Source organism: Sphaeramia orbicularis, chromosome 20 (assembly GCF_902148855.1).
Source record: "Sphaeramia orbicularis chromosome 20, fSphaOr1.1, whole genome shotgun sequence".
Taxonomy (NCBI): Eukaryota; Metazoa; Chordata; class Actinopteri; order Kurtiformes; family Apogonidae; genus Sphaeramia; species Sphaeramia orbicularis.
In genome coordinates, this window is record NC_043976.1 from 33967107 (window position 1) to 33993499 (window position 26393).

Below are 26393 nucleotides of genomic sequence, written 5' to 3' on the forward strand. Positions count from 1 at the left end.
ATTTATCACCATTTATTATGAAATTTACCCTCTGTATTTTGCGTTTTTTCAGTAAACATCGGGTATGTTCATATATTTAATTTACTAATCATGTAGATGTTCATAAAATCTCAGATTAAAATTGAGGATTATTATATCAAGAACAGAGTAAACTGATGGCAAGGTGAGGCAGCGGGGGTAATGGCATCAAATGTAGATAAATTGTACTTTTAATCTCATTTGGTTATTTTCATTTATTTATTTAATTATTTATTTTTATTACCCCCATTTTGCTCCTTTCTCTCTCTCTCTCTCTCTCTCTCTCTCTCTCTCTATCTATCTCTCTCCTTTTCCTTTCCCTTCTTCTTCATTTAGTTTCAGTTATCTAATGATTATCTTTGGTCAAATCCCTGTTTTTTTTTTTCCACAACATTCACACCACGGTCACATCTTACACACTCCACCACACACAAAACATTTACACAACCAAGACAGGACATTGATTCATATTACTGGGTCAGTCAGACATTTTGTGTCTTTTGTATATTACATGCCATTTATCTTAAACCCACCCCCCTTCCTCCACATTATGATGACTTAATGTAAATTATTGTATGATTGTATAATTATCTATTATTGTACATATGTTTCCTTGTCACTTGGCATCTCTCCAATAAAGGTAAAAAATAATGAGAAAACTGAAAAAAAGGGACTTTTTCAGCAAAATACATCATAAAACAAGCGTCTCCATCCACTGTCATTTATCCAACTCTGTGGGTTTTACCGATGAATCAATGTTGTAGATCTGGGGTGTCAAACTCATCTTCTTCTGGGGGCCACATTCAGCCCAATTTAATATGAAGTGGACTGGACCAGTAAAATAATAGCTTGATAGCCAATAAATAATGACAACTCCAAATTGTTTTAGTGCAAAAAAAAAAAAAAGACATTCAATTATGCCAATATTTACGTTTACAAACTATCCAAACAAAAAGGATGTGAATAACCTGGAAAAAAGGAAATTTGTTAAGAAATATAAGTACAATCTTATCAATATTATACCTTGACTTATTATTTATACATATGCATTACAGATCAGATCTACAAAGGCACAAAACATTTAGTAACAGGCAGAATATTGTTAAAATTGCACTGAATTTTCTTTAGACATTTCAGGTTCATATTTGTTCAGGTTATTCACATTTTATTGTAAAAGGATAGTTTGTAAATGTAAACTTTTTTCATAATTTAATGTTTTTTGCACTAAATCAAAGAGAAAAAAATGGTGTTGTCATTATTTAAAGGTTATTATAATGTTATTTTAGAGTTTGATGCCCTAACTTGCACTTTGCAAATTCATCCCGCGGGCCGGATTGGAAACTTTGGCGGTCTTGTTTTGGCCCCCGGGCCACATGAGGATGATGGTGTTTCCACGGTAACTATGGAGCCTCTGAACGTCCAAATGGGTGATATCTAATGACCATGAAAAAACAACAAACTGTATTTTACACCAAATATTTACATGGATTGATAGGATTCATGGATCAACAGGTATTAAATATTTTAGATCAGCAGATAATATTTGGGTCTTTATGGGTTAAACTATTATGTAAAGTATTATTATTTCTTCAGCAGCATAGACTGTGTGCGATGGCTTTTTGTTGTTGTTGTTGTTGTTATAGCACTAGAAATTTGTTATTTTTTGCATCATTTAACAAGATTTAGTTCAAGTTAATCTAATGGCTGAGAGAATTCAAGTAATTCCAAGACCTTACGTGGTGCATAAACTGAAGACTGAACAAAATACTTGAATTCAGAGCGTTCTTACTTGACAGAAGATTTAAATGATTAAAAAAATGAATTGGCTGAATCTCCAAAATCAGTCAAAATGTGATAGTTATGTGGTCGTTGGTGGTTGTTTGGGTCTTTATGTGTAAAAATAAATAAATAAAAAAAATCATACACTCTTATGACTTATTGACAACAACATAAAGCATGTTCCTATAAATATTCTACATAAAACCTATATCAGAGGAAGTGTAAAGAAAATATTAGGTCCTGATGCTAAATTGTACTTCTATGATGCAGTTTTAGTACAAATCTGAAATGAAGCATTGCAGAAACGTTTATTGTTATTTCAGAATAAAGCCGCCTTAGAGGAGAACTATTTATGGGTTCATGTCCAGTTAAGAGTCTCCAAAGGACCTAGAACAAACTCTGGACCCGAAACAAGTGTCAAGGGAGTGGAGCATAAGCGATAATGGACGTGCAGTGTCAGGCAACCATCCAGGTAAGTCTTCCACCCTCTGTTGGATTGTATAATGTCTGTGTTGTGAGCGCGTGTGGGTCGGTCTCTCCAGGTATGTGAGTGTATGCCTGCTGAAGTGGGTGGTGGTGTGTGCACTGTTGTTGTTGTTGTGCGTATAGCCTATGTGTGTGTGTGTGTATTTGTCTGGCCAGAGAAGGTTTGCTGAGTCAAAGGAAAGCAGATCAAGACAGAGCAGCTCAAATGCAGCCCCTGGCTCCCAAAACAATGAATGTATCCAGCTTCTAACCTCTTAACAAACAGCCAACTGGCAAACATACGCTCTCACATACACTCATCTGCAATCGCACACACATACACACACACACACACACCGCTGAGGAATGAGCATTGATTTCCCCCGCTTCAAGTCCCAGCTTTATAATACACTCATCTATCATATCCACACTAACAAAGACTTAAAAAAAAAAAAAAGAGAGAGAGAGAGAGGAGGAAGAGCGGGTGGAAAAAGGAGGAAGGCGTATAGGAAAAGAAAAAGAAAAAAAATCTCATAAGCCAGCTGCTAAATTGCATGCAAACTATTTCACACACGCTCACACACACACACACACACACACAAATTCCATCTCTCATCAGTGACGAGCAAACAGCATTTGGCGGTTTCTGCACACTCCCTTTTGATTCGGCTCTACCCTCAGCCTCTAGATCTGAAATCTAAATGAAGCATTCAGCGCCAAAGTACCGTACCGTATATAAAATAATAAGCAAAAAAGTGGAAAATCCATAAAGAAAAAAAAAAAAAAAACACAGACACACACATACTATTACTCTTGATAAACAAGATTCAGGCTCGGTTATAAAAACCAGGACTTTTTCTTCTTTTTTTTCTCTGCTATCGCATTTTCCAATTAAAATTCCACAAATTGATTTCATCATCGAGTCCCCAAACATTTCGTGTCAATCTTAACGCAGCCTCTACGGAAAAGTACGATAAGAATAACAGCGTCAAACTACTCTAGGGACGGTGTGTGACTCCAGCTGGAACCATCTATGAAGGTCATGTCGCTGCTTATACGTGAAGTCACTGACATTGGATGTTGCAAAAGTTACACGGTTATTTACGAAGACAAGACATAGACAGACAGACTTCTAGGAACTATAGGGATGCACCGATACCACTTTTTTCCAGACCGAGTACAAGTACTTACATGGAGGCATGGGGAAATACATATGCAAGTTCATTACAAAGACTTTTTATGCTGCAAAAAAGAGCAATAAGAATTGTTCACAATGGGTACGGTTACATGATGTTTTTCAAATCCGATTTATTTTTCCAGAAGAAATTAATTCGGAACTAAAGTATTTTCTCTTCTGTTTACATGGAAATGTTAAACCCGAATAAAGGTTTACATGAGGTATTAATGGGGTAGATAAGTGAGCAAAAGGGTTTGCGCTGCAGTGCTAACGTTGCCTTGTTCTGGCAGCCCTTCTGTTAGCTTAGCTTAGCATAGTCACTGCATTTCCATGGTCACATGTAGCCAGTTTTTTAAAGGTGATTTGTTGTCTTTTGTAAGTGATTTTCTGAAATCCGATTCTCACTAATTATTTCTTTAGATCCGCGACTTACTGCACTCATACAATCTTGGGACTGCTGTGTTGACGGAAGTTGGAAAATCTTTTTGTTGGAAGGGATGCAGCTTAGCTTTACCGTTTTAGCTTTGCATTAGTTTTTATTTCCCAAGATTTTATTAGTGCAGTAAGTCACATTGCCATGATTTGAGCCTCAATTTGTGATCATATTGACCCCACCGGACTAAAGGAATGATTAAGGAGAATTGAATGTCACAAAATTACTCATAAAATACTCGAAATCACCTATAAAAGCCTGGCTACGTCTGACCATAGGAATGAAGCCATTATGCTAAGCTAGGCTAAGCTAAGCTAACGGAAGGGCTGCAAGAACAAGTCAATCGGTACACTGCAATACAAACTGATTTGCCCACTTATCGAACTCATTAGTGCATGACAAATGAATTAATAAAAAAACAGGTGATGAACTCTTCCTTCAGGGTTTTCCAGGCTGGTAGATCCCATCAGAATAGCCCACTGGAACGGTTTGGTAAGACTAGACTACATTGCATATTCTTCCGCCAGCGCAGAATGTGTGCGTCATCGTGACAGGACAAGACAATGAGCATGTGCAGAATGGCAGGAATAAAGTCCAAACGGAATAAAGGGTTTACATGTCCCAGGAATAATTCAGACCGGATTCAAAAGGGGATTAAACCAGTGACTTTAATCGGGTTTAAATTTAATCCGAACTTTTCTTTTTCAACTGGAATAAGGTGTTTACATGGGCATCTGAAATAGGATCTAACCTTTAATCAGATTAAACCAGGAATAAAAGTTTTCATGGAAACGCACGGAATGTTGGTTTTCGTGAATACACAAATCCACTATTTTTACAATCTAAAACTTTAAAATTCATTGACCTTGTGGAGTTCAAAACTATTCAAATAATGTATAAAGCAAAGAATAACTCAGTGCCTGGCAATATTCAAGAACTGTTTTGTGAAAGAGAGGGAGGCTATGATTTACAGGGAAAATTTGATTCTATCTATCTATCTATCTATCCCCTGTTAGAAACGAAACACCTGAATTCAACGTGTCCCAATACTTTTGTCCATATAATGTATGACTCAGGCAATTACGCTATTAATAATAAGGGAGATAAATTTACATTATTAATAATATTTTACGGAGAGGGGGTGGGATTAAATAAGTTGCACTTCTTCCCACCCCTTTTCGGGGATGTAAATGAAACTATTGTGCTGTTCGTCTGTCTAAGATTGTTTTGATTGTTGATTTTTGTGATGTTATTTATATTTTGCTTGTTCACATATATGTTAAATTTCATTGCATGTTCGGAATAAATCTCTAAATCAAATCAGTCGAATTAATGATTGCCTAAATATTCACTGACCTCATTCAACACACTGTCCAGCCAATTTGTAGCCTCACAACTACTGAAATGGAAATCACCTGAGTGCAGTGAACATATCTCCAGTGATTGTAGTATAAAGACACCTGTGTTTGGAAGGTCAAGTAACTGGTTCATCAGTATTCCCATCTATAATCACAACATCAAGACAAAATAACACTCAGAGAAGGTTATTGGAAAGTATAAGTCGAGGATGAATGCAAAAAAAAAATAAAAACTACAAATCAATAAACATCATCTGGAGTTCACTTGAATGCATCATTAAGAAATAGAAGGATTATGACACATGTAAATCCTTTTCTTTTGGACTATCACTGTCAGTACATTATTGTATATTTCAGTAATAAACTTTGTGTTTTAAGGTTGTTTATCTGAAACTGTAAAAGTGCAATTTACTAAATACTTTTTTAAAAATTCCACAATGCAATTTAAGAGCATCATCCAATCATTTTGTGTGAGACGTCATGTGACAACAACAGCGATGGACCTGTTCATTTTGAGACACAAAAATCTTAAAGATAATGTCGTAAAAGGCAACATTTAGAGGAAAAACTAGACTATTGGGATATGGAAGAGTTTCTGTACTGTGACTGTCATGTGAATTTTCACCACAAGTCTTCTTATTTCGACCATTTTTGTGCACCATGGATTGGTTTCATATTTATTTTACAACTCCCAATAATAACAAACACAAAGTGCAGAAAAGTACCACTCATGAATAATGGAGAATCAGTGGGAGACCTGAATTTGTTTTTCTGCAATGAGACGATCCCACCTTGGGCTAACGGGATGTTCATAATATCCAACCTACTCCTTATGTTTGTTTTGGATGCAGTCACTGTAGAAGATACCACTTAACGAAGATAAGGTCCGTTTCTTCACATTTCATCATTTACGACTGGGAAGTAAACCCTTTTGAAAGCAGAGACCTTACAAAAGGTGAGAAAATATGGGCCAAAATAAGGGCTATAACCCCTGATAATGTTTGAAACACAACTACAATCATATAATCACATGATTTTTGATAACACAATATTTTCGTTCACTTATTTAGGTATATTTCTTTAATTATCATATTGATAATATTTTGTCAAGTACATATGGTACAAACTGTTGTTGTAATTATGTCTTAATAGAGTGTTTTGGGGGTTTTTTTGTGTGTATATATATTCAGAGCAAAACATATGGGTCTGGGCTACAAAACAATAACAACAAATGTCATAATATACCTTTATATTATGATATATAATTGCATTGCATTGGTTAGTTTAGTTTAAATTGTTATCTTTGCTTGATGATTGATGTTTATAAACTATATGGACAAAAATTGGAGGGCACATCATAGCTACAGCTCATAAGATGTCATGTTTAACCCTCCGGTATCCCGTCCAGCAAGGCCCATACTAAGCACCAAGTGCGCCTTTTTGGCACACTTGTGGAATAATGTCAAAAAAACATTTCATACAGTTTGTTTTTAATTCTTTTACACTTTTTTTCTATTTCATCAACTTGAGCCGTAAATAAAAATACCAAATACTCAATAATTGTCATGTTTTTTAACCCTTTAAATGCCATGTTAGTAATGTAAACACATCATTTTTTTTGGATGCAAAAAACACAATTTTTTTTTTTTTTAAATATACTACATAAAAAGTGGATCACATATTATTAGATTTTTACAGCCTGGCATATGTCAATGATTAACAGCAACATTGGTTAATTTGCATTATTATTTTTGGCGTTGGGTCAAATGTTCAAAAACACTAGCATCTGTCACCAAGTGTGCGTAAAAGGCACACCTATAAATCAAACTATTAAAAATTATATATTAATTTATTTTTCTGCTCTTATTAGATTTTATTTTTGTAAATCAAGGTCAGCCCTAATCATACATATCAAATGGAAGAAATAGTGCGTTTTAGGCACACTCGGGAGACAGATGCTAGTCGTGTAATTTTCTTTTGTTTACAATGTGCACATTTTAGTTGGTGGCCAGAATTTTAAAGATCATGCAAAAATGAACAATTTTTAAGCTCTAACCTTATTTAAATTGTGAAAAATAATATGAAGTTTTTTAACACAATGTGCAAAGTGTGCCTAAAAGGCGCACCTGGATACCGGAAGGTTAAGGTGATTTGAGATATAAACACCAATATTTCCTTAAAGTTTAAAGGGAGATTTTTCTTCCTAAGCGAGATGTGAAGAAAGTAGATGGTTAGTTGTGGTAGAAAAGTATTATTCACAGTAAAGAATGGAAAATATTTTAGTAATTTAGAGGTCAAACATTTAAAATCATAGTCATGCAAAAAAAAAAAAAAAAAATCAGTGTTGAGAGAAATTAAGTAAAAATCATCTCTGAGGCTAAGCAATGCAATGTAATGATAGTTACCTCACTATAAAATGATATTATAACGTGTCATTATTGTTTTGTAGCCCAGACCCCTGTTCAGCATGTCCCAATACTTTTGTCCACATAGTGTACCTACTGCATATGAGGCTCCAAGTGATGTTTAATCCATTACTATTTCTATTGAATGACCTGGCATGAATATATTCGCATGTTTTGCTGCAGTGTCACAACACAGTCCCATCTCACATCACTCCCAGTATGTTTACTTTTAATGCAAAACATTCACTGGCGACTATTTCACACTTTAATCATCAGCCAAAATGTCATTATCGTGACATCCCGATTTGAAAAGAGCTTATGTGTTAATTTTCACAGTAGAATTGTGTCAGAATAAGGGTCAGTCAGTCAGCAGTGGAGTCCTGGCTTCAACCCCGTCTAACATGTCCCGGATGATCACGAACTGTGACTGGGAGCGAGTATCATCTGCCAGCATCCATCTCCAAACTCATCATTGCGGTTGAATGGGCTTAAAATCATCCGAAAAGCCTCCCTCTAGTGCAGGGGTGTCAAACATATGGCCCGTGGACCAAATCAGGCACGCCAAATGTTCCAACTGACCCACAGGATGAATGTGAAAAGCACAAGAATTACACTGAAGATATTAAGAGTAAAAGATGTCAAATTATTTTTAGTTCAGGGGCTACATACAGACCAATAAGACCTCAAGTAGAATAGAATAGAATAGAATAGAATAGAATAGAATAGAATAGAATAGAATAGACTTAATTGTCATTGTAAAATACCTTAGTGCAGTGCAACAAAATTTGGTTTTACATTCTAAAAGGTGTAAAACTGGTATAAAATTTGTATTCTGTTGTTTCATTTGGTATTGGTTCATTGTTCTTATTTTCATTTGTTTTTAATTGTACAGCTTTTTATGTTTTTTAATCTGTTCTTCTATTTTATTCTTTTATTTAGGTTTTATGTATTCTTCTGTACAACACTGTTTTGTTTTGTTTTGTTTTGTTTTGTTTTAGTACAGTTGTTCTGTGTCTTTTAATCTATTCTTGGATTTATTCTTTTATTTAGGTTTTATGTATTCTTCTGTACAACACTGTTTTGTTTTGTTTTGTTTTGTTTTGTTTTGTTTTGTTTTGTTTTGTTTTGTTTTAGTACAGTTGTTCTGTGTCTTTTAATCTATTCTTGGATTTATTCTTTTATTTAGGTTTTATGTATTCTTCTGTACAACACTGTTTTGTTTTGTTTTTGTACAGTTGTTCTATGCCTTTTAATCTATTCTTGGATTTTTTTTTCTCTTTTCTTTTGGTTTTTATTTATTCTTCTGTACAACATTTTGGTCCACTGTGGTTGTTTTAAAGGGCCTTACAAATAAAGTTTGTACTGGATTGGATTGGATAAAACCTTATACCTTACAGTTTTTATAGGTTACTATAATAACATAATAACCTTTAAACAATGAATCCAAATTTTTATAGGTTATTATGTTGTCCAAATGTTTTACTTGGTTTAATGTGGGAACAAATATTACCACAATATGCCTATAAATAATGACAACTCCAAATGTTTTAGTGCAAAAAAACATTATACCATCAAAATATTCATATTAACAAACTATCCTTTAATAATAAAATGTGGATAACTTTAATAAATATGACCAACCTGAAATATCTAAAGAAAATTAAATGCAATTCTAAAAATATTCTGCATGTTACTAAATGTTTTGCCCCTTTGTATATCTGATCTGTAATGTGCATGTATAAATGATAAGTAGAGGCATAATTTTGTTAAAATTGCAGGGGTTTTTTCTTAAGAAATGTCAGTTTTTCAGGTTTTTCACATTTATTTTGTTTGGTTTGTAAATGTAAATCTTTTCATCACTTAACCCTGTAACCATTAAATCATTGATAGAAAATTTCAGTTCTTTGAAACTGTAGCCTTTATTGGTCCTTCTGAACAACCAAAAAAAATGTTTTCAAATATCAGTTTCCATGTATGAGTTTCAATTTTGTATCATATTTCATACATCGGGTCTCAATGCTCAAATATTATTATTTTTGAACAAACAAAAACATGATGTGATACAAACATGTCTAACAAATTGGTAATTCCTTTTCAAAATTGGAAAAGTTTAGCCTCCTTCTTCATTAATAACAATCTTGTAGTGACACTGGAAAAGCCACTGGTGAACGAATTCCTCCCCCCTGGTGGATTATCTGTGTATTGCATGTATCTAAATGCATACATCAGGTTTTTCAAGAAAAAAAATATCACACTGCTCATGTAGAGAGCTTCAAAACTCATGTATCAAATATGATACATTTGGCGTTATAGGGTTAACGTTTTTTTTTTGCACTAAACGAAAGAAAAATTTGGGGTTGACATTATTTATAGATTATTACGTTATTATTTTACTGGTCTGACCCACTTGAGGTCAAAATGGGCTGAACTAAAATGAGTTTGACACCCCTACTCTAGTGAATTTCCTCATTTCTGTTAATTGGAAGGTTACATTCTGTACGAGTATATGACGTTTCGGTATCGATACGAGGTGCAACTTTATTTAACTCTTTCTTTTTATTGTTTCTTTTTTAAAAACATGTAGCAGATATGGACATACAGAAGGAAGACAAAAAAATAATCCAGAAATGCAAACCTCAAAAGAAAAAAAAACATAGTGGATTAGGCTACCATGTCTCTACAATTTGCTCCTGTGTTGTTATCAATAAGATCATCCTTATCCTGTCGTTGTATAAACAGACCATTTCTCCCACTTTTACGAGGTGCAACTTTTACGTCGAGGTATTGCTATTTTTACTCAAGTACTTTCACTTTGCAGGGGGAGTTGTGTTTTAATGAGTGTTAATGGCAGAGGCTTCCTAATAGACGTGAAGCTGATTAAAAACAATGTTGGCTCTCGCAGGGAAAGTGTTACTATCGCTGAGAGAGGCAGAGAGAGGCAGGGAAGCAGAAGGGGAGAGCTACACTGTGCAGCAAAAGTTCACTGATAATCAGCAGCGCTTATCACTGGCAGTGAGGGAGAGCGTGAATGCTCTGAATATGGATGAGTCAAATCGTGAGTGACATCAGCGAAGGGCACACACACACACACACACACCCACACACAAAAGACGAAAAAGACAACAAAATGGTATTTTACAGTTAATATATACACGCGTCGCATATGGCTGCTGTATAAGGATTGCATTTACAGTGAAAAATGCAAAAAAAAAAAAAATCTCTTGTGTTTTGTTATGAACTAACAATCGGCAGCTCAGTCCATGGTAGCTTATTGTATAAATCTGCATAATCTTTGCGTTCTTTCTGAATGTACAGTGCGTCTGTACATGTGTGCGTACCTTCATGTGTGTGCATGTGTTTGACCGATACAGAAAAGTGTGATTCATAGCTGACTCACACTCTTAACTCCCACAGAGGCACACTTTTCACAACAGCAGGCGAGCCAAACTCCCACAAACACCCTCTTTCTCTCAGTCACACACACACACACATACATACACATACGCACGTCTAATAAAACTGGATTTTGCGATGACTTCTGGGATGTTTGAGAGTCCTATAAAAGATTTGGTCCTCCCAGTCGGGTTATGTGTCATCTGTTCCAAGCGTTTTGAAGCTCCGGTAACAATAAAAGTTCGACTAGCTTTTACTCCGTCCCTGGGATTTGTAAACGCGGGATTTTAGCGCTCCTGTTGGTTAGAAGTGTGTTTACGATCAGTAGGTTGCCAGTTTGAGTCTGAATGTCATCTGGGATGATTTTGCTTTGGGGAAATAAACCAGATGAACTCTTTTCCAGCGACAAACCGGCTTTTGCACTATAACTTCTAACAGCCGTTTCGCTTTCCTTTCTTATTTGTCGGCTTTTTCTGCTTGAGTAATGTTTGAAAAAAGCAATTCACCCTGCTTTACTCCCCGTATCACATCAGTCTTGTGCCAATATAATTAGAAAAGCTAAAAAAGCCCAGGGGCATAATGCATAAAAAAGTCAGTGGAAGGAGGCAACTGAAGCAAGAAGAATGCTACTTTGCTGCAGGCAAGAGAAAAAAAAGAGAAGAAAATCATACAAGATGAATTTTTGTTTGTGCATTAAAGTGAGTAAGAAGCCGATTTAACTATGATTTATGTAACTAGGTGTAAATTTGCACTTCTCTTTGGCATTTAAAGTTGGGAAAATGCGAATTTAGTCTCTTTTCAAATGTGATACACATTAAAAACCTCATAAAAACTTATAAGCCAAAGGGAAAAACATATGAAGGAGATGGTGCCGGGTAGAAATCTCAAGTAAATTCAGATTTTTATGATGAAAAGCATAGTACAGCTGAAGCGAAACTGGCTTGGCTTCAAAAAACGGAGCAATGAATTTCAAAGAAAGATACAACAGCAGGTTTGTAATATATTTCTTTTTTTCCCCCAAAAGATTTATCGAAGCAACTGCAAGACAAGATGACACATTTTGTTAATTGTGAGCTTTTACCAAATCGTTGTAAATTCAATTCACAATAAAATATGAGCCTCACTTTGACTCCGATGTCTGTTCCGTCCTGCTGTTCAGTTCATCCCCTGATGCTCAATAAATAATCAGCCTCGTTCAGGATTCTTTTGAAGGTGCACCGTGGGCTTTTTGAGTTAAACTAAAGGGGTTTCTAAGCGCCACGTTTCATCCGTGAGCTGAAATAATCAATAAAACTAAAACATCGACGGCCTCTGGAGACGTCCCGGGTCGCACTTTCAAAAATCCTCTGATCCACGACACTGTGACTATCGTTTTGCCAGGTTTCGCTTGTGTCTCACTCCACTTTCACTGCTGATTTTTAAGTCTGGCCAATGTGATATCATGACCTGCATAAATATACAGGCCACTTTTAATTGGCGTGTTATCTGTACGTATTATAAGCTTTCCAAGTGTATGTTCACACAGTTACTAACCACCTGTCCAACCTGAATGGATGCGTCTAGGGATGTAACGATATGAAAATTTCATATCATGGTTATTTGTGACCAAAATTATCACGGTTATCATTATTATCGCAGTATTGTTGAAATTGTGCTCAAAATGTTTAAAAAGTACTAATACACACACTGAAATAATTTAACCAAGTTGTATTTTGAAAAAAAAAAAAAAAAAAAAAAAAATAGAATAATAGGCACAATGTACCTTCTGTTGGCAGAAACATTCAAATATTAACCCTGAATGGTCTCAGCCTATTTTGGCTGTTTTCAGTACTTTTGATTTTGCCTTTATATAAAGAAATGTTTACTATACTCATGTTTGGTATCTTTTTTTCAGCACAACTTCATCTATATCATCTGTCTATTATTTTTTCACTTTAACGTACTACAAAAACATAAAAGGCCAGAAAACACAAAAAAATATATTAAATCCAATTTTAAAAATGTATATAATTTATTGCAGAAATAACATAAAGATGCTTAACGAACTTTCAAAGAGCTTAAAAGTGAATATTGCTTCCAAATATTAGGTATGTAATTTTAAATTGTAATAAATTAAAACTATTCTCAAATATTTGACATAAAAGCAGATCTTTACATAGGCATTTTCTCCAGAAAAGTGTGGTAATCAAACACGGTTATCATGATAATTAGAATTTAAATGGTAATACTAACTGTCTGCAATTTTACAGCGGTTTATCGTTATACCGGTAATCGTTACATCCCTAGATGCATCAAATATCACACACTGAGATTTATGGTTAGGGTTTGGGTGCAATTTGTCAAAAAACCAGAGGGGGAGATTTTTGTTTTTTTTTAAATCATGAAAAAACAAGCAATCAACAGACAGTTCAGTTTAGGTGAAAGTTAAGGCTCCCACAGAGTTGGGAACACTGTGCGCACACTGTGAGCGGCACGGACTCTGCGTCTGCTTTGGGTCCACCTCCAGTACGTGTGGACGTCTGTGGAGTCAAGTACGTCTGACTATACATTTAAGAAGCTATTTAAGCAGTGTAAGTTATTTCAGTTGGTTTTTTATCATTAACATGATTTACCGCCCTCCGAACCCCACTCCGAGGATGAAATTCATTCAGCAGAAGTAGGGATGTCAAAACCAGAGAGGGGGTTGATTACTCCCAACAAATCGTACCCTGGTTAGGGTTAGGGTTAGGGTCACTGGCACCTGCAGCTGTACGTCCGTATGGCTTGCGTGTACAGAGTGACATAATAATAATAATAATAATAATAATAATAATAATAATAATGGATTAGATTTATATAGCGCTTTTCTATGAACGCATACTTACAGCGCGTACAGAGGATCCATTATTCATTCGCTCTCACATTCTCCCTCTGCTGGTGGTAAACTACATCTGTTGCCACAGTTGCCCTGGGGCAGACTGACGGAAGCATAGCTGCCAATCTGCACCTACGGCCCCTCCGACCACCACCGAACATTCATACACATTCATACACCAGTGTGAGTAGCAGCACTGGAGGCAAGGGGGGTGAAGTGTCTTGCCCAAGGACACAACAGCACATGGACAGAGTGGGATTCGAACCGCCAACCCTTCGGTTATTGGATGACCCGTTCTACCATCTGAGCCATGGCCGCCCCCATTTGAGAGAGAGAGAGAGAGAGGTGCGTTGCGGTACTTATGGAGAACTCTCTCACTAAGCTCTTATGCATTATTCCCCCATCTTATTCATTCACACACACAACCCCCCACCCCCCCCACCCCAGCTTGAAGAATCATTCACCCCCACCCCAGGCCGTCCGATCTGTGTGTACCTCACAATTCAGGTCTGCAGACACGCCTGGTTCGGGTTAGGGTTATGTGAACCGGAGATCTTGGTGTAAATTGACCCGTGATCAAATGGTGCTGAATAACACACGAAAGGTCAAAAATGCGCAGGTATTGTACACCAGTTGCCATAAAAACTCACATTTCATATCATGGTTATTGTGATCAAAATCATCATGGTTATCATTATTATCGCGGTAATGTTGAAATGTGGTCAAAGTGTTCAAAAAGTACTCATACACACACTGAAATAATTTAGCCGAGTTGTATTTTGAAAAAAACTAACAAAATAACACGCACAATGTACTTTCTGTTGGCAGAAACATTAAAATATTAACATGTAAACATCAAAACATACGAATGTGCATTAAAGATGGCACTTTATGGCCATAAGACACATCTGCACTAAAGGTGGGAACTGATAGGATTTGATCAATATCAATGCCTTGGTTGATTCTGCTTACTAATTCAATTCCTTATCAATTCTCCTATTGATTCCTGAGTGGGTTTTTGAGTGGGAAAAAAAGTAGTTGGACAGGTCATGGTGGAGTTTGTTTGACCATTTTCCATATCAAATCATTCACAGTGTCACAGTGAGAGAGAGAGAGAGAGAGAGAGAGAGAGAGAGAGAGAGAGAGAGAGGTCAGAGGACGGAGGTGCACTTGAACTGGGTTCTTGCACTCGGACCAAGGTTATTGTTGTTAATGAAAGCTAACGAAATGACGAAAAGAATCGAAAAAACAATTTCGTTAACTGAAATAAACAAAAACTATAATCAAAAGAAAACTGAAACTGTATTGTGTGCTTACAAAACTAACAAAACGTATAAAAGTTATGGATAAAATTCCCTTTGTTTTTGTCTTCATCAATGTCAGATTGATATGAAATTTTCAATTTATTTTGCTCGAGCAATTTTAGCTGGCAGCACCATACAGCACTTCACGCTCCGTCACTTCTCATCACTTGTTGTTAAGCCGGTTTTTTATCCCCATGTTACCTGAAAACATGGAGACTAAAGTTGGGAGAAAGCAGCAGAGTCTTATATGGGATTTATTTGAATACGACGGCAAAAAAGATTTTAAAAAATATGAAAAAACAAAAAACTGAACTAAAACTAAACATTTAGAAAAAACAAAAACTAATAAAAACTAGTAAACCTGCTCTAAAAACTAATTAAAACCAACTGAATTAGAGAAAAAAACGTCAAAACTAAATAAAACTAAACTATAATGAAAATTCCAAAACTATTATAACCTTGGCTCGGACCAGGTCTGTGCAGGAGCCCGCTATCCCTGGATCTGTGGAGCGCTGCCTTGTTTTCGCAGGTCAAACATTACAAACTGCGAATGCACGTGTGGAGTGCCGCTGCTTCTCCAGGAAATGAGTAGCATCACCATGAGTTTTCCAAGTGTGGTAATCGAACACAGTTTTAATGGTAATCAGTATTTAAACGGTAATACTAACCATCTGGAATTTTACCGCAGTTTATTGTAATGCCGGTAATCGTTACATCAGTACATGACATAGAACGCCATTTATTGAGATCTGTCTGGTGTGACGATCAAACTCATACAATGGAAATGAGGCACGTCACTTCTCATCACTTGTTGTTAAGCCGGTTTTTCATCCCCACTTTACCTGAAAACATGGAGACTAAAGTTGGGAGAAAGCAGCAGAGTCCTGTATGGGATTTATTTGAATACGACGACAAAAAAGATTTAAAAAAATATGAAAAAACAAAAAACTGAACTAAAACTAAACATTTAGAAAAAACAAAAACTAATAAAAACTAGTAAACCTGCTCTAAAAACTAATTAAAACTAACTGAATTAGAGAAAAAAACGTCAAAACTAAATAAAACTAAACTATAATGAAAATTCCAAAACTATTATAACCTTGGCTCGGACCAGGTCTGTGCAGGAGCCTTCAGCCATGTTTTGGCAGGCCAAACATTGCAAATTGCGCATGCACGCGTGGAGTGCCGCTGCTTCTCCAGGAAATGAGTAGTATCACCGTGAGGTTTCAAAGTGTGGTAATCAAACACAGTTTTAATGGTAATCAGTATTTAAACGCTAATACTAACCGTCGGGAATTTTAGCGCGGTTTATTGTAATGCCGGTAATCGTTACATCAGTACGTGACATAGAACGCCATTTATTGAGATCAGTCTGGTCTGACGATCAAACTCATACAATGGAAATGAGGCAGAATTCTGCCCCACTTCCTGCACGAACAGATGATAACTGGAGGTGAACACAGGCCAAAGTCCCAGCATTCCCAGCTACGCAGGCTCTCATCTTACCGTTACCACTCCCATATTGTTTTAGCCCCAGCTATGTCAAAGCTACGCTGTTGCCAAATCAACAATGCCCAGAGCTTTTGGCCCCGAACGCCTGTGGCATATGTGATCTGTATGTTACTACACACACATACACACACATATATAAATACAGTATCACGTTTCTTTCTGTCGCCACAGACACACCCAGGAGACCCAGCGTGAACCAAATACCATACTAAAGCATGCCACGTGTGTTGTGTGTATACGTGGATGTATGTAAGTGTGTGTGTGTGTCTGCAGGCCCGGGTGGAGCCTTCTGTTCTGAGCGGGTGTGTGTGTCTGTCAGCTGTTCTGCACAGACGGTCTGAGACGAACAGCTCACCATCCGCCCACACACTGACTGCACACACACACACACACGCATATATACAGGGACACACATAAACACATGCCATATGCACATGACCAACCGATAACCCATCCATGTTGAGGTCCGATAGAAAAGACACAGTACATCATGTAAATAAATATTTGTCACGATTTCTATTTGCATTCTGCTGAAGCGTGTGAGTCAGTAGTTTCCCCCGGCCTGCTTTTTATTCAATAAACAAACCTGATGAATAACAATAACTGCTAATATTAGTTGTTATTAGTCATTTTTTCCCAGTTCGTGTGGAGGGTGGGACTTTGGACGAGGCTGTGTTTGTGATCTGAACTCGATGAAGCATGAAGCGATGATACATCTTGGCACTAAAAACGGACACCAAAATGGACCCGAAGAACAAACTATTAACCACTTATCAAGCAAGTGACTATTTTCGGTCATTTTTGCGCACATTACAGGACAGTGACCGCAACAGTTACAGTGAGGACGGTGAGTCAACAATCTCAGGTCCAATACGGTCTACAGGGTCTGTAAGGTCCACCTCTGCATGAACAGTGTGTGTACCTGCGTTGTTAGGTACCATGAAGTGATGGTACTAATGTAAGGAATGATGTTCAAAGGGAGAATGTGGATGTGGACAGGGGTCTGGGTCAGTACTTATGTTGTTGTAATGTTCTAAAATGCTTGTTCCTTTCACATTACAAATGATTTCTTGTATTTTTTCCCTGCCCCCCGAAGGGAAGGCAAGGGGTATTCTTTTTGGTTCGTTTTTTTTGTTTGTTTGTTTGTTTGTTTGTTAACACTAGCAGCAAAACTATTGGTTGAATTCATACCAAACTGAGTTTATAGATTGCCAGTGACCCCAAACAGATGTGGTTACATTTTGGGAACAGTAGGTCAAAGTTTGAATTTTTTATGAATTATTTTAATCTCTTCTTTTCCCATTTACTTGTAATGGGAGAAAATTCAAATGTCTGTAGCAGCAAAACTATTGGGTGAATTCATACCAAATTAGGTTTATAGATTGCCAGTGACCCAAAATAGATGATACTACATTTTGGGAACAGTAGGTCAAACTTTCAATTTTTTATGAATTGTTAAAATCTTTTTTTTTTTTCCCATTTACTTAGAATAGGCAAAATTTCACACATTTGTAGCGGCAAAACTATTAGTTGAATTCATACCAAATTGTCCTTATAGATCGCCAGTGACCCAGAATAGACGTGGTTACATTTTAAGAAAAGTAGGTCAAAGTTCCAATTTTTATGAATTTTTTAAATCTTTTTTCTTCTCCCATTTACTTACAATGGGCGAAATTTCAAATGTCTACAAAAACATCAATTCTGTTTCAGTTTACTTCAAACTCAGCACATATATAGAGGTAATTGATATTCTGACATCAGCACACACATAGACATGATGACATCAGCTGGATCGATGCCAAAATAAGCTACAATATATGTGAGGGGCGGAGTTTGTTGTACCTAGCACCACTTGTTATAAATACTTCTTGGATGGGCAAGGAACCAAATATGGTAACTTCATTAACATTGATTTTCTACATGACAATAAAAACATTTGAAAAAAGGTTACAAATAGAATAAAGTCTTGTTATGTCCCCCAATAACACACCGAAGTTGAAATTTAGAATTTAACAGTATTTCTATGAGTGCCCTATAAAGGGTCAAAGGTCAGCAGGTCAGATTTCTCCCACATATAACATGGCGCTGGATTCAGACACTACAGAGAATATTATTGAGATCACAGTTAACTGTGGCTCATTGCATAATTATATTTGAAATGTATTTTAATTGAAATACGACTGGAGATTCATGAAGGCAGAATTACTTTTATCTTCTCAATTAACATTCATAACATTATGAGTCACAGCATATGTGTCACTGGAGCTTAAATCTAATTATTTATGCACGTTTTAAATTCAGTTGTGAGCGTGTTAATACAGGGTCAGGCTGTACGGCTGAACTGGGCTGTAATTTATCCAAGACGTCAGGATATGCAAAGAAAAGTGCATTAACTGTGAGTAAATCAACCATTTATTTACAAATTTGGCCAATGCAATGTAACTTAGCATCAATTTGCCATTTAATTTAGTACTTCACTGGACTCGCCACCACTGTAATGTCTTTAAATCCGAGTTAATCAATGCCGCTAATGTCCAAGGAGCAAACCACAAACATTTTGCTGCAAACCTTGAAGCCTATTTAGTGTATTTATCCTTTTTTTTTCTTCTTTCAGAGACTGTGTATACACTGGTAAGCATTACTCTAAATGTCACAGAGCAATCCAAAGACCATCCATCTGCATTCCCTATAAAAGTCACCCCCAAATAAGATCACATGCATAGAGGAAATTGCATTTTCTGTGGAGATGTCACTATTTGCTCCCTGCACGTCCACAAGTCTCCTTCTGGTTTGCTACTGCAGTCATGGAACTTAACTATGAACTGGAGGAGCTCGGAGGACAATTTAAGTCTTCCTGTGGCTCTTAAATCCAGAAGGACGACCCTGAAACGCTGTAAAAACCTGATGATTTAGACAGTTCTGAATGCCCTTCACACTGTTATAAGTATAAATGATGTATCACTTGTTTTAATGGGACTAAATTACAGCATTGGCATCGGGGCCTGAGACTTGGCTGTTAATATAAGCTTAATTAAGTCGGACAGTTCGCGTTATTAATGGACTGAGCTTCAGTTTTGTGGTAATATATGATGCCAGATCGGTCGTCGCCAACATACAGTGCGCTATAAATAGTCTGGCAGCATGTTGCATTGTATTGCAGTTGGAGGTAAATAAAAAATTAACAAACGCAATCCAAAACAGGGCATTTATATCTGAGGCACTGATGGCAAAATCGGATTTTCTGATGTGAAACCCCAGTACGCCTGCAGAAAATGCAGGATAAGTATACGACGTCACATTGTCTACACAGATCCATTATCCACAAGAATAATAAACAGCCAAGCTGGAAGCTGGAAAAGCACATTGTATCAGCTGTGGTCATTTCTTTTTAATGTGTAAAAGAGTTTTACAGTGTTCACCAGGCCTCTGGGTGCAGACCGAATCAGACTGCCTCTTGAATTATGCATGATTTTAATTTCTGATAACCACAAGGTATTACAGGCAGACTTATAAACAAAACTCAATTACATTTTTTTTAATAAATATTGCTTTAATGTATATCAGGCTACTAGTCACACACACCTGTACTGCTCTTTACTCACTAATTTCAGTTTGACAGCAGTGAAGAGGATAAAAATTGACATGTTTTAGAGTAGGGGTCTCAAACATGCGGCCCGGGGGCCAAATGCGGCCCGCCAAAGATTCTAATGCGGCCCGTGGGATTAATTCACAAAGTGCAAAAATTCCACAGTCAAGGCTGTGGAACTCATTTTAGTTCTGGTTCCACATACAGACCAATATGATCTACAGTAAAATAATAATCTACAAGAAATAATGATTACGCATTTTCTTCTCAGTGTGATGTTAAAAAATATTACATTATGCCTATAAACAATGACAACTTCAAATTTTGTCTAAAAATAACATTAAATTATGAACATTTTTTACATTTACAAACTATCCTGAAACAATAATGTGAATAAATTGAACAAATATGAACAAACTGAAATTTCTAAAGAAAATTAAACACAATTTTAACAATTTTCTGCCGTTTCTGTCGTCCAAAAACCGAAGGGTTGGCGGTTAGAATCCTGCTCTGTCCTCGTCAGTCCGTTGTGTCCTTGGGCAAGACACTTCACCCTCCTTACCTCCAGTGCCACTCACACTGGTGTATGAATGTTTGGTGGTGGTCAGGCGCGAATTGTCAGTCTGCCCCAGGGCAACTGTGGCTACAGATGTAGTTTACCACCACCAGAGGGAGAATGTGAGAGCGAATGAATAACACTGGTCAACAACAAATTTATTGTTTAAGTTTTTTGAGCTGATTTAGGATCATTTTGGTGTGCTGAATCCAAAAATCACATTAATTTTGCTCAATCAAGTCAACTTTCTGAACTATGCTACATATTGACTTTTTAACATTTTTGCTTACATTTATGGGCATTTTCACATCATATGACATAAAATTCTTTCATATTTCTTGCAATAAATGAGTTCTGAAGATTTTACTTTTGCCAATTTATGATTAATGTTTTTTTTAATATTACAGGTGAATGAAATGGCTTCGACTAGAAGATCTTGCAAAAATAAGCCTGATGTATTCTGCTACATCTGCGGTGAATACACCATTGTACCTAACAGGAATCCTGTTAGAAAATGATTTTTTTTCTCTTAAAACCTATTTTGGGTGAGAACTACAGGGTGGGGAAGCAAAATTTACAACGAACATTTAGTTGTTTTTTCTCAGCAGGCACGTCAGTTGTTTTGAAACCAAACATATATTGATGTCATAATCATACCTAACACTATTATTCATACCTTTTCAGAAACTTTTGCCCATATGAGTAATCAGGAAAGCAAACGTCAAAGAGTGTGTGATTTGCTGAATGCACTCGTCACACCAAAGGAGATTTCAAAAATAGTTGGAGTGTCCATAAAGACTGTTTATAATGGAAAGAAGAGAATGACTATGAGCAAAACTATTACGAGAAAGTCTGGAAGATACTATTAAAGAAGAACGGGAGAAGTTGTCACCCAAATATTTGAGGAACACTTGCGCAAGTTTCAGGAAGCGTGTGAAGGCAGTTATTGAGAAAGAAGGAGGACACATAGAATAAAAACATTTTCTATTATGTCAATTTTCTTGTGGCAAATAAATTCTCATGACTTTCAATAAACTAATTGGTCATACACTGTCTTTCAATCCCAGCCTCAAAATATTGTAAATTTTGCTTCCCCACCCTATATATTAAAAAAATCAACTGATAAAGTCACAAAAATGTAATCAATTTTGTGAGAAGATCAAATTTTTCAAAATCAAATTAGCAAAAAAACCTGACCTGATTGACAAAAAAACAGATGTCATTTCTGGATTTAGCGGTGCAAAATGGTCCTAATTCAGTTGAAAAAAACCTAGACAACTTGCAAAAAACATTTTTTTGTAACCCAGTGTAATTTAAAGCACTTTGAGTGTTTAGAAAAGAGCTATATAAAATCCAATCCATTATTATTATTATTATTATTGTTATTATTATTACTTGAGTAATTTTTTTTTTCATTAAGTACTTTTTTACTTTTACTTTGAGTAATTATTTGAATGACTACTTTTTACTTGTACTTGAGTAATATTTTTCTGAAGTAGCGGTACTTTTACTTGAGTATAATTTTTGGCTACTCTACCCATCTCTGCTCTTCTCAGGGGTGAAGTTTGGCCGGCTCTCCTCCTGTCACTCACACATTACATCATCACCCACTGATCATCAGGTGCCAGAATGACACACACACACACACACACACACACACACACGCACACACACCTCCCACGCGCCACAACATCTCGCCAGCCTCTGTCTCCTCTGCATTAATGTCCATCAGTCATAATTAGTTGGAGCGTACGCGCGCGTGTGACTGTAAGTATGAGTGCGCGTGCGTATCTTTCCCGTGTCTAATGTATCATGAGTGCGTGATTGCGCGCGCACACACTCACCTTTCATCCAGTCCACCACCTGGCTCGTGCTCCATTTGCTCACCGGCTCCATCACCAGCGCCATCGAAGAAACTTTGCGCCCACTCTCCGTTGCGCTCCGGAGGTGTTAACCCACAGACAAAGCTCCGTCAAACCGCGTCCCCTTCCCCGGCTCTTCCTCCCCCTCCTCCTCCTCCTCCCCCCTCCTCCTCCTCCTCTTCAACCAGGTGACTCCTTTATACTCTCCCGGTCCGGTTTGCCAGCCTCCGGAGCCCCGTGTCGTGTCCCGTTAACGCTGCGCAGCCCTCGGTGCGGGGCAGCCCGGGCGTGTGCGCAACGGAATCCGGTGCATTCCCCTGCGCGTGCCGGTGTGACATGTGTCGCCGGTCTCTAACAGCTCTTCCCTTCCGTGTTGCCGGTGCGCGAGTCCGGTGTGTGTGTGTATGTGTGTGTGTATGTGTGTGTAGGTGTGTGCGCGCAGGCAGCAGCGTAGGATACAGAAGTCACACCGGGCTCAACACACCCGACTACATCTCCCTCTCCACTCTCTCTCTTCTCTCTCTCTGTCGTGCACGCGCAACGTGGGAGGGTGGGTGGGCTCCGCGTGCTTTATATGTCCCTCCTGAGCGATCCTATCATGCACATCTGACAGAGGACAAGACTGTCAGGAGATGCACAAGACGATTGTGCAAGGCACGAGTGGGAGCGAGTGGGGGTGTGCGCGCAAGTTTGTGCGTGCGCGTGCATGTGTGTGTTTTAGAGAGAGAGAGAGAGAGAGAGAGAGAGAGAGAGGGGAGGGGAGGGGGGGGGGGAAGAGAGAGAGCAAGAGCATCCGGGGACACGTAAACACGGGGTACCTAAGTCCCTTTCTGCTTCACTTGTCTGTTTGAGGAGGCTCATGAGTCCTCAGTCCACCTGTCCACCTCCAACCAAACATCTGCGGCATCCACCACCAAGGCATCTGCACATCCTTTCATCCCTGCATTCTTTCTCAGCCTTTCTTTTTCTTTCTTAAAATTTCTTTCATTGTCACGGTTTCTTTCTTTCTTTCTTTCTTTCTTTCTGAAATTATCAGTTTCATCTTTCTTTTTTCATTCTTTCTGTCTTATTTCTGAAATTGTCAGTTTCATTTCTCTCTCTCTTTGTTTCTTTCTTATTTCTTAAATTGTCATAGTTTCATCTTTCTCTCTTTCTTATTTCTTTCATTGTCATAGTTTTTTCTTTCTTTCTTTCTTTCTTATTTCTTAAATTGTCATAGTTTCATCTTTCTCTCATTTCTTTCATTGTCATAGTTTTTTCTTTCTTTCTTTCTTTCTTTCTTTCTTATCATTTCTTTCATTGTCTTTCTTTCTTTCTTTCTTTCTTTCTTTCTTTCGTATTTCTTAAATTGTCAGTTTCATCTTTCTTTCTTTCTTATTTCTTAAATTGTCATAGTTTCATCTTTCTCTTTCTTATTTCTTTCTTTCTTTCATTGTCAGTTATTTCTTTCTTTCTTATTTCTGTCAGTGTCATAGTTTCTTCTTTCTTTCTTTCTTTCTTTCTTATTTCTTAAATTGTCAGTTTCATCTTTTTCTTTCTTTCTTTCTTTCTTTCTTTCTTTCTTTCTTTCTTTCTTTCTTTCTTTCTGTCTTATTTCTTAAATTGTCAGTTTCTTTCTCTCTTTCTTTCTTTCTTTCTTTCATAGGTTTCTTCAAATGGCAAACAGCCTTAGGGGAAAATAACCCTATGCGTTGTCTCTGTCAGTGTGACAGTGCTTCCATGCATAAGGCATAAAGGCTCAACTCTGAATTCAGTTTGATTGTGATCAAACAGGCCGATATCATAAATCACAGATTCAACCAAATATAACACCAGTGAGGAAAAAAATGAAAGTGAAAAAAATGGAAGATACCAGAGACAGTTTTTTTTGTTTGTTTTGTTTATTTTTTTGTGAGGGGAAATTTTGAAGAAAAAAAAACATATTTAGCAGTATTATATATCATATTATGTAGAACCAAATGACTGGATAAAATATAGGTGGAAATTTAGAGTCAATGTTTTAGACAACGCTCTCCACCACCATCATCAAAACGCCAAATGTGGGAATAATTATGCATTGCTGGTGCATTGAAGCTGTTCTAGCCCAATTCATGTTAGGTTTTCCTTTAATTTGTCACCCATCTGCAGCAATAATTAATTATATTATGAAATCTTACCGCCGACCCAAACAGTGTCGTAAAATTTAAATTGTGATGCATGAAGTACTGTCAAATCACATCTGAAAACAGGAGCCAGATGGCATGTCTCTGAAAAAAATATTTTTTAAATCTTATCAGTTACAAGTACTGTAAAGTAACTGTTAGTGAAATTTAGTTTCAGGGGGTTTGGATAAATGTGCATACTGTAGCTCTCAAAAACAAAAATAAAATAAATAAATAAAAAAACTTCAATCCTACTGTTTCATTGAGTAAAGCTCAGAAAAGTCCAGTTGCCCTTAATGTGCATGAATAATCCACTGCAGTCTGAATCTTATAATGATATTAATTAAGGTCCATTACCAATGTATTAATAGGGATGCATGTAACCAAATGTGGACACCAAGTCTTTTTCATAAACACAAGCAGACAAGGAGGAACTCTGCAAAGACAGTTCAGTCATAACCAAAAAGAAAACAAAGAAGTGAAATCAGCTCCATCTGATCCACTGCTGCGTCATCTCATCTGTAGGTGGATGTATGCACTCACAGAATAAAGTAAGCAAGCTGTGATCCAAGCAACGCAGCAACAACGACAAGAGTTTCCCTTCCCGTCAGAGACCTCTGCTGGTAACAAGTGTTGTTTGCAGTCGTTGGAAGAACTGCCCTGTGACACAGTCTGTATCACAGAGCAGAGAACTGAGATGATCTGTGTGGTTTTTCCTAAGGCTTTATTTGTAAGAATCACTAAAGTACTATGGGTAAGTTCTTCTAAGTCACAGATTAATATTAGTTTGAGTATTAGACAGACAGATGTTGGTCGACATCCGCTGGAATGACTTAAATAAGCACAGTTTCCAGTCCAAGGATCTGTTACTTTACGACAGTGGTTCCTAACTGTTTTTTACTTGTGACCCCATTTTTACATCACAAATTTCTGGCGACCCCAGACATTCAAAACTGAGACATTTGTTTTTGCTAAAATTTATTTGTTTTGATCATGTAATAGTTTGCTATACTATGTTACAAATAATCGTCAATTTTAGACTATATAACACCTTTAAATCCCTTTTAAAAACTCATTTATTTAAGACTGCTTTTAATGTTTAATCTTAACGTTTAATATTTAACTGTTTTGTATTCGTATACCTGCCTTTTGCACCTGCTTTTAATCTGTTTTTAACCCTTTCATGCATGAATTATGAGAACCTTAATCAAGATTTTTTTTTTTCCCAGAGTGTTTTTATTCCTCTTTAGGCATAAAAAAAAAAAAAACGTGATTTTTTTTTTTTTTTTTTTTTTTTTTTAAATCAACCTGTTTTTCATGGAGTTACAAAAATGTCCACTCAGCTACACCATGAATTTTATTCTTGAAGCAAAGAAACATGTATTTAAAACCCAATATCATAAAGTAATATGAAAACAGTGAAATGAAACCATGTTTAATGCAGCTAATCTGATGTTTTCTCACATTTTAACATATTCTAATACTAGTTATTACTCACTTCATGGAGATAATATGCAAAAAATAAATATTAACAATTGATTTCCACTCAA

The 26393-nt window shown here is 36.7% G+C and overlaps 1 protein-coding gene across 2 annotated transcripts in view; it reads right to left on the reverse strand.

Annotated features, from left to right (window-relative positions):
- cnksr2a (connector enhancer of kinase suppressor of Ras 2a) overlaps positions 1 to 22822 on the reverse strand; it is a 151408-nt gene extending 128586 nt beyond the window's left edge. For both annotated transcript variants that reach the window (XM_030123454.1, XM_030123453.1), the window contains exon 1: positions 22685 to 22822. In XM_030123454.1, coding sequence (XP_029979314.1) covers positions 22685 to 22748 — 64 coding nt within the window. In that variant the 5' untranslated portion in view covers positions 22749 to 22822. The remainder of the gene's footprint in view (positions 1 to 22684) is intronic.
- Between the last annotated feature and the right edge of the window lie 3571 nt (positions 22823 to 26393).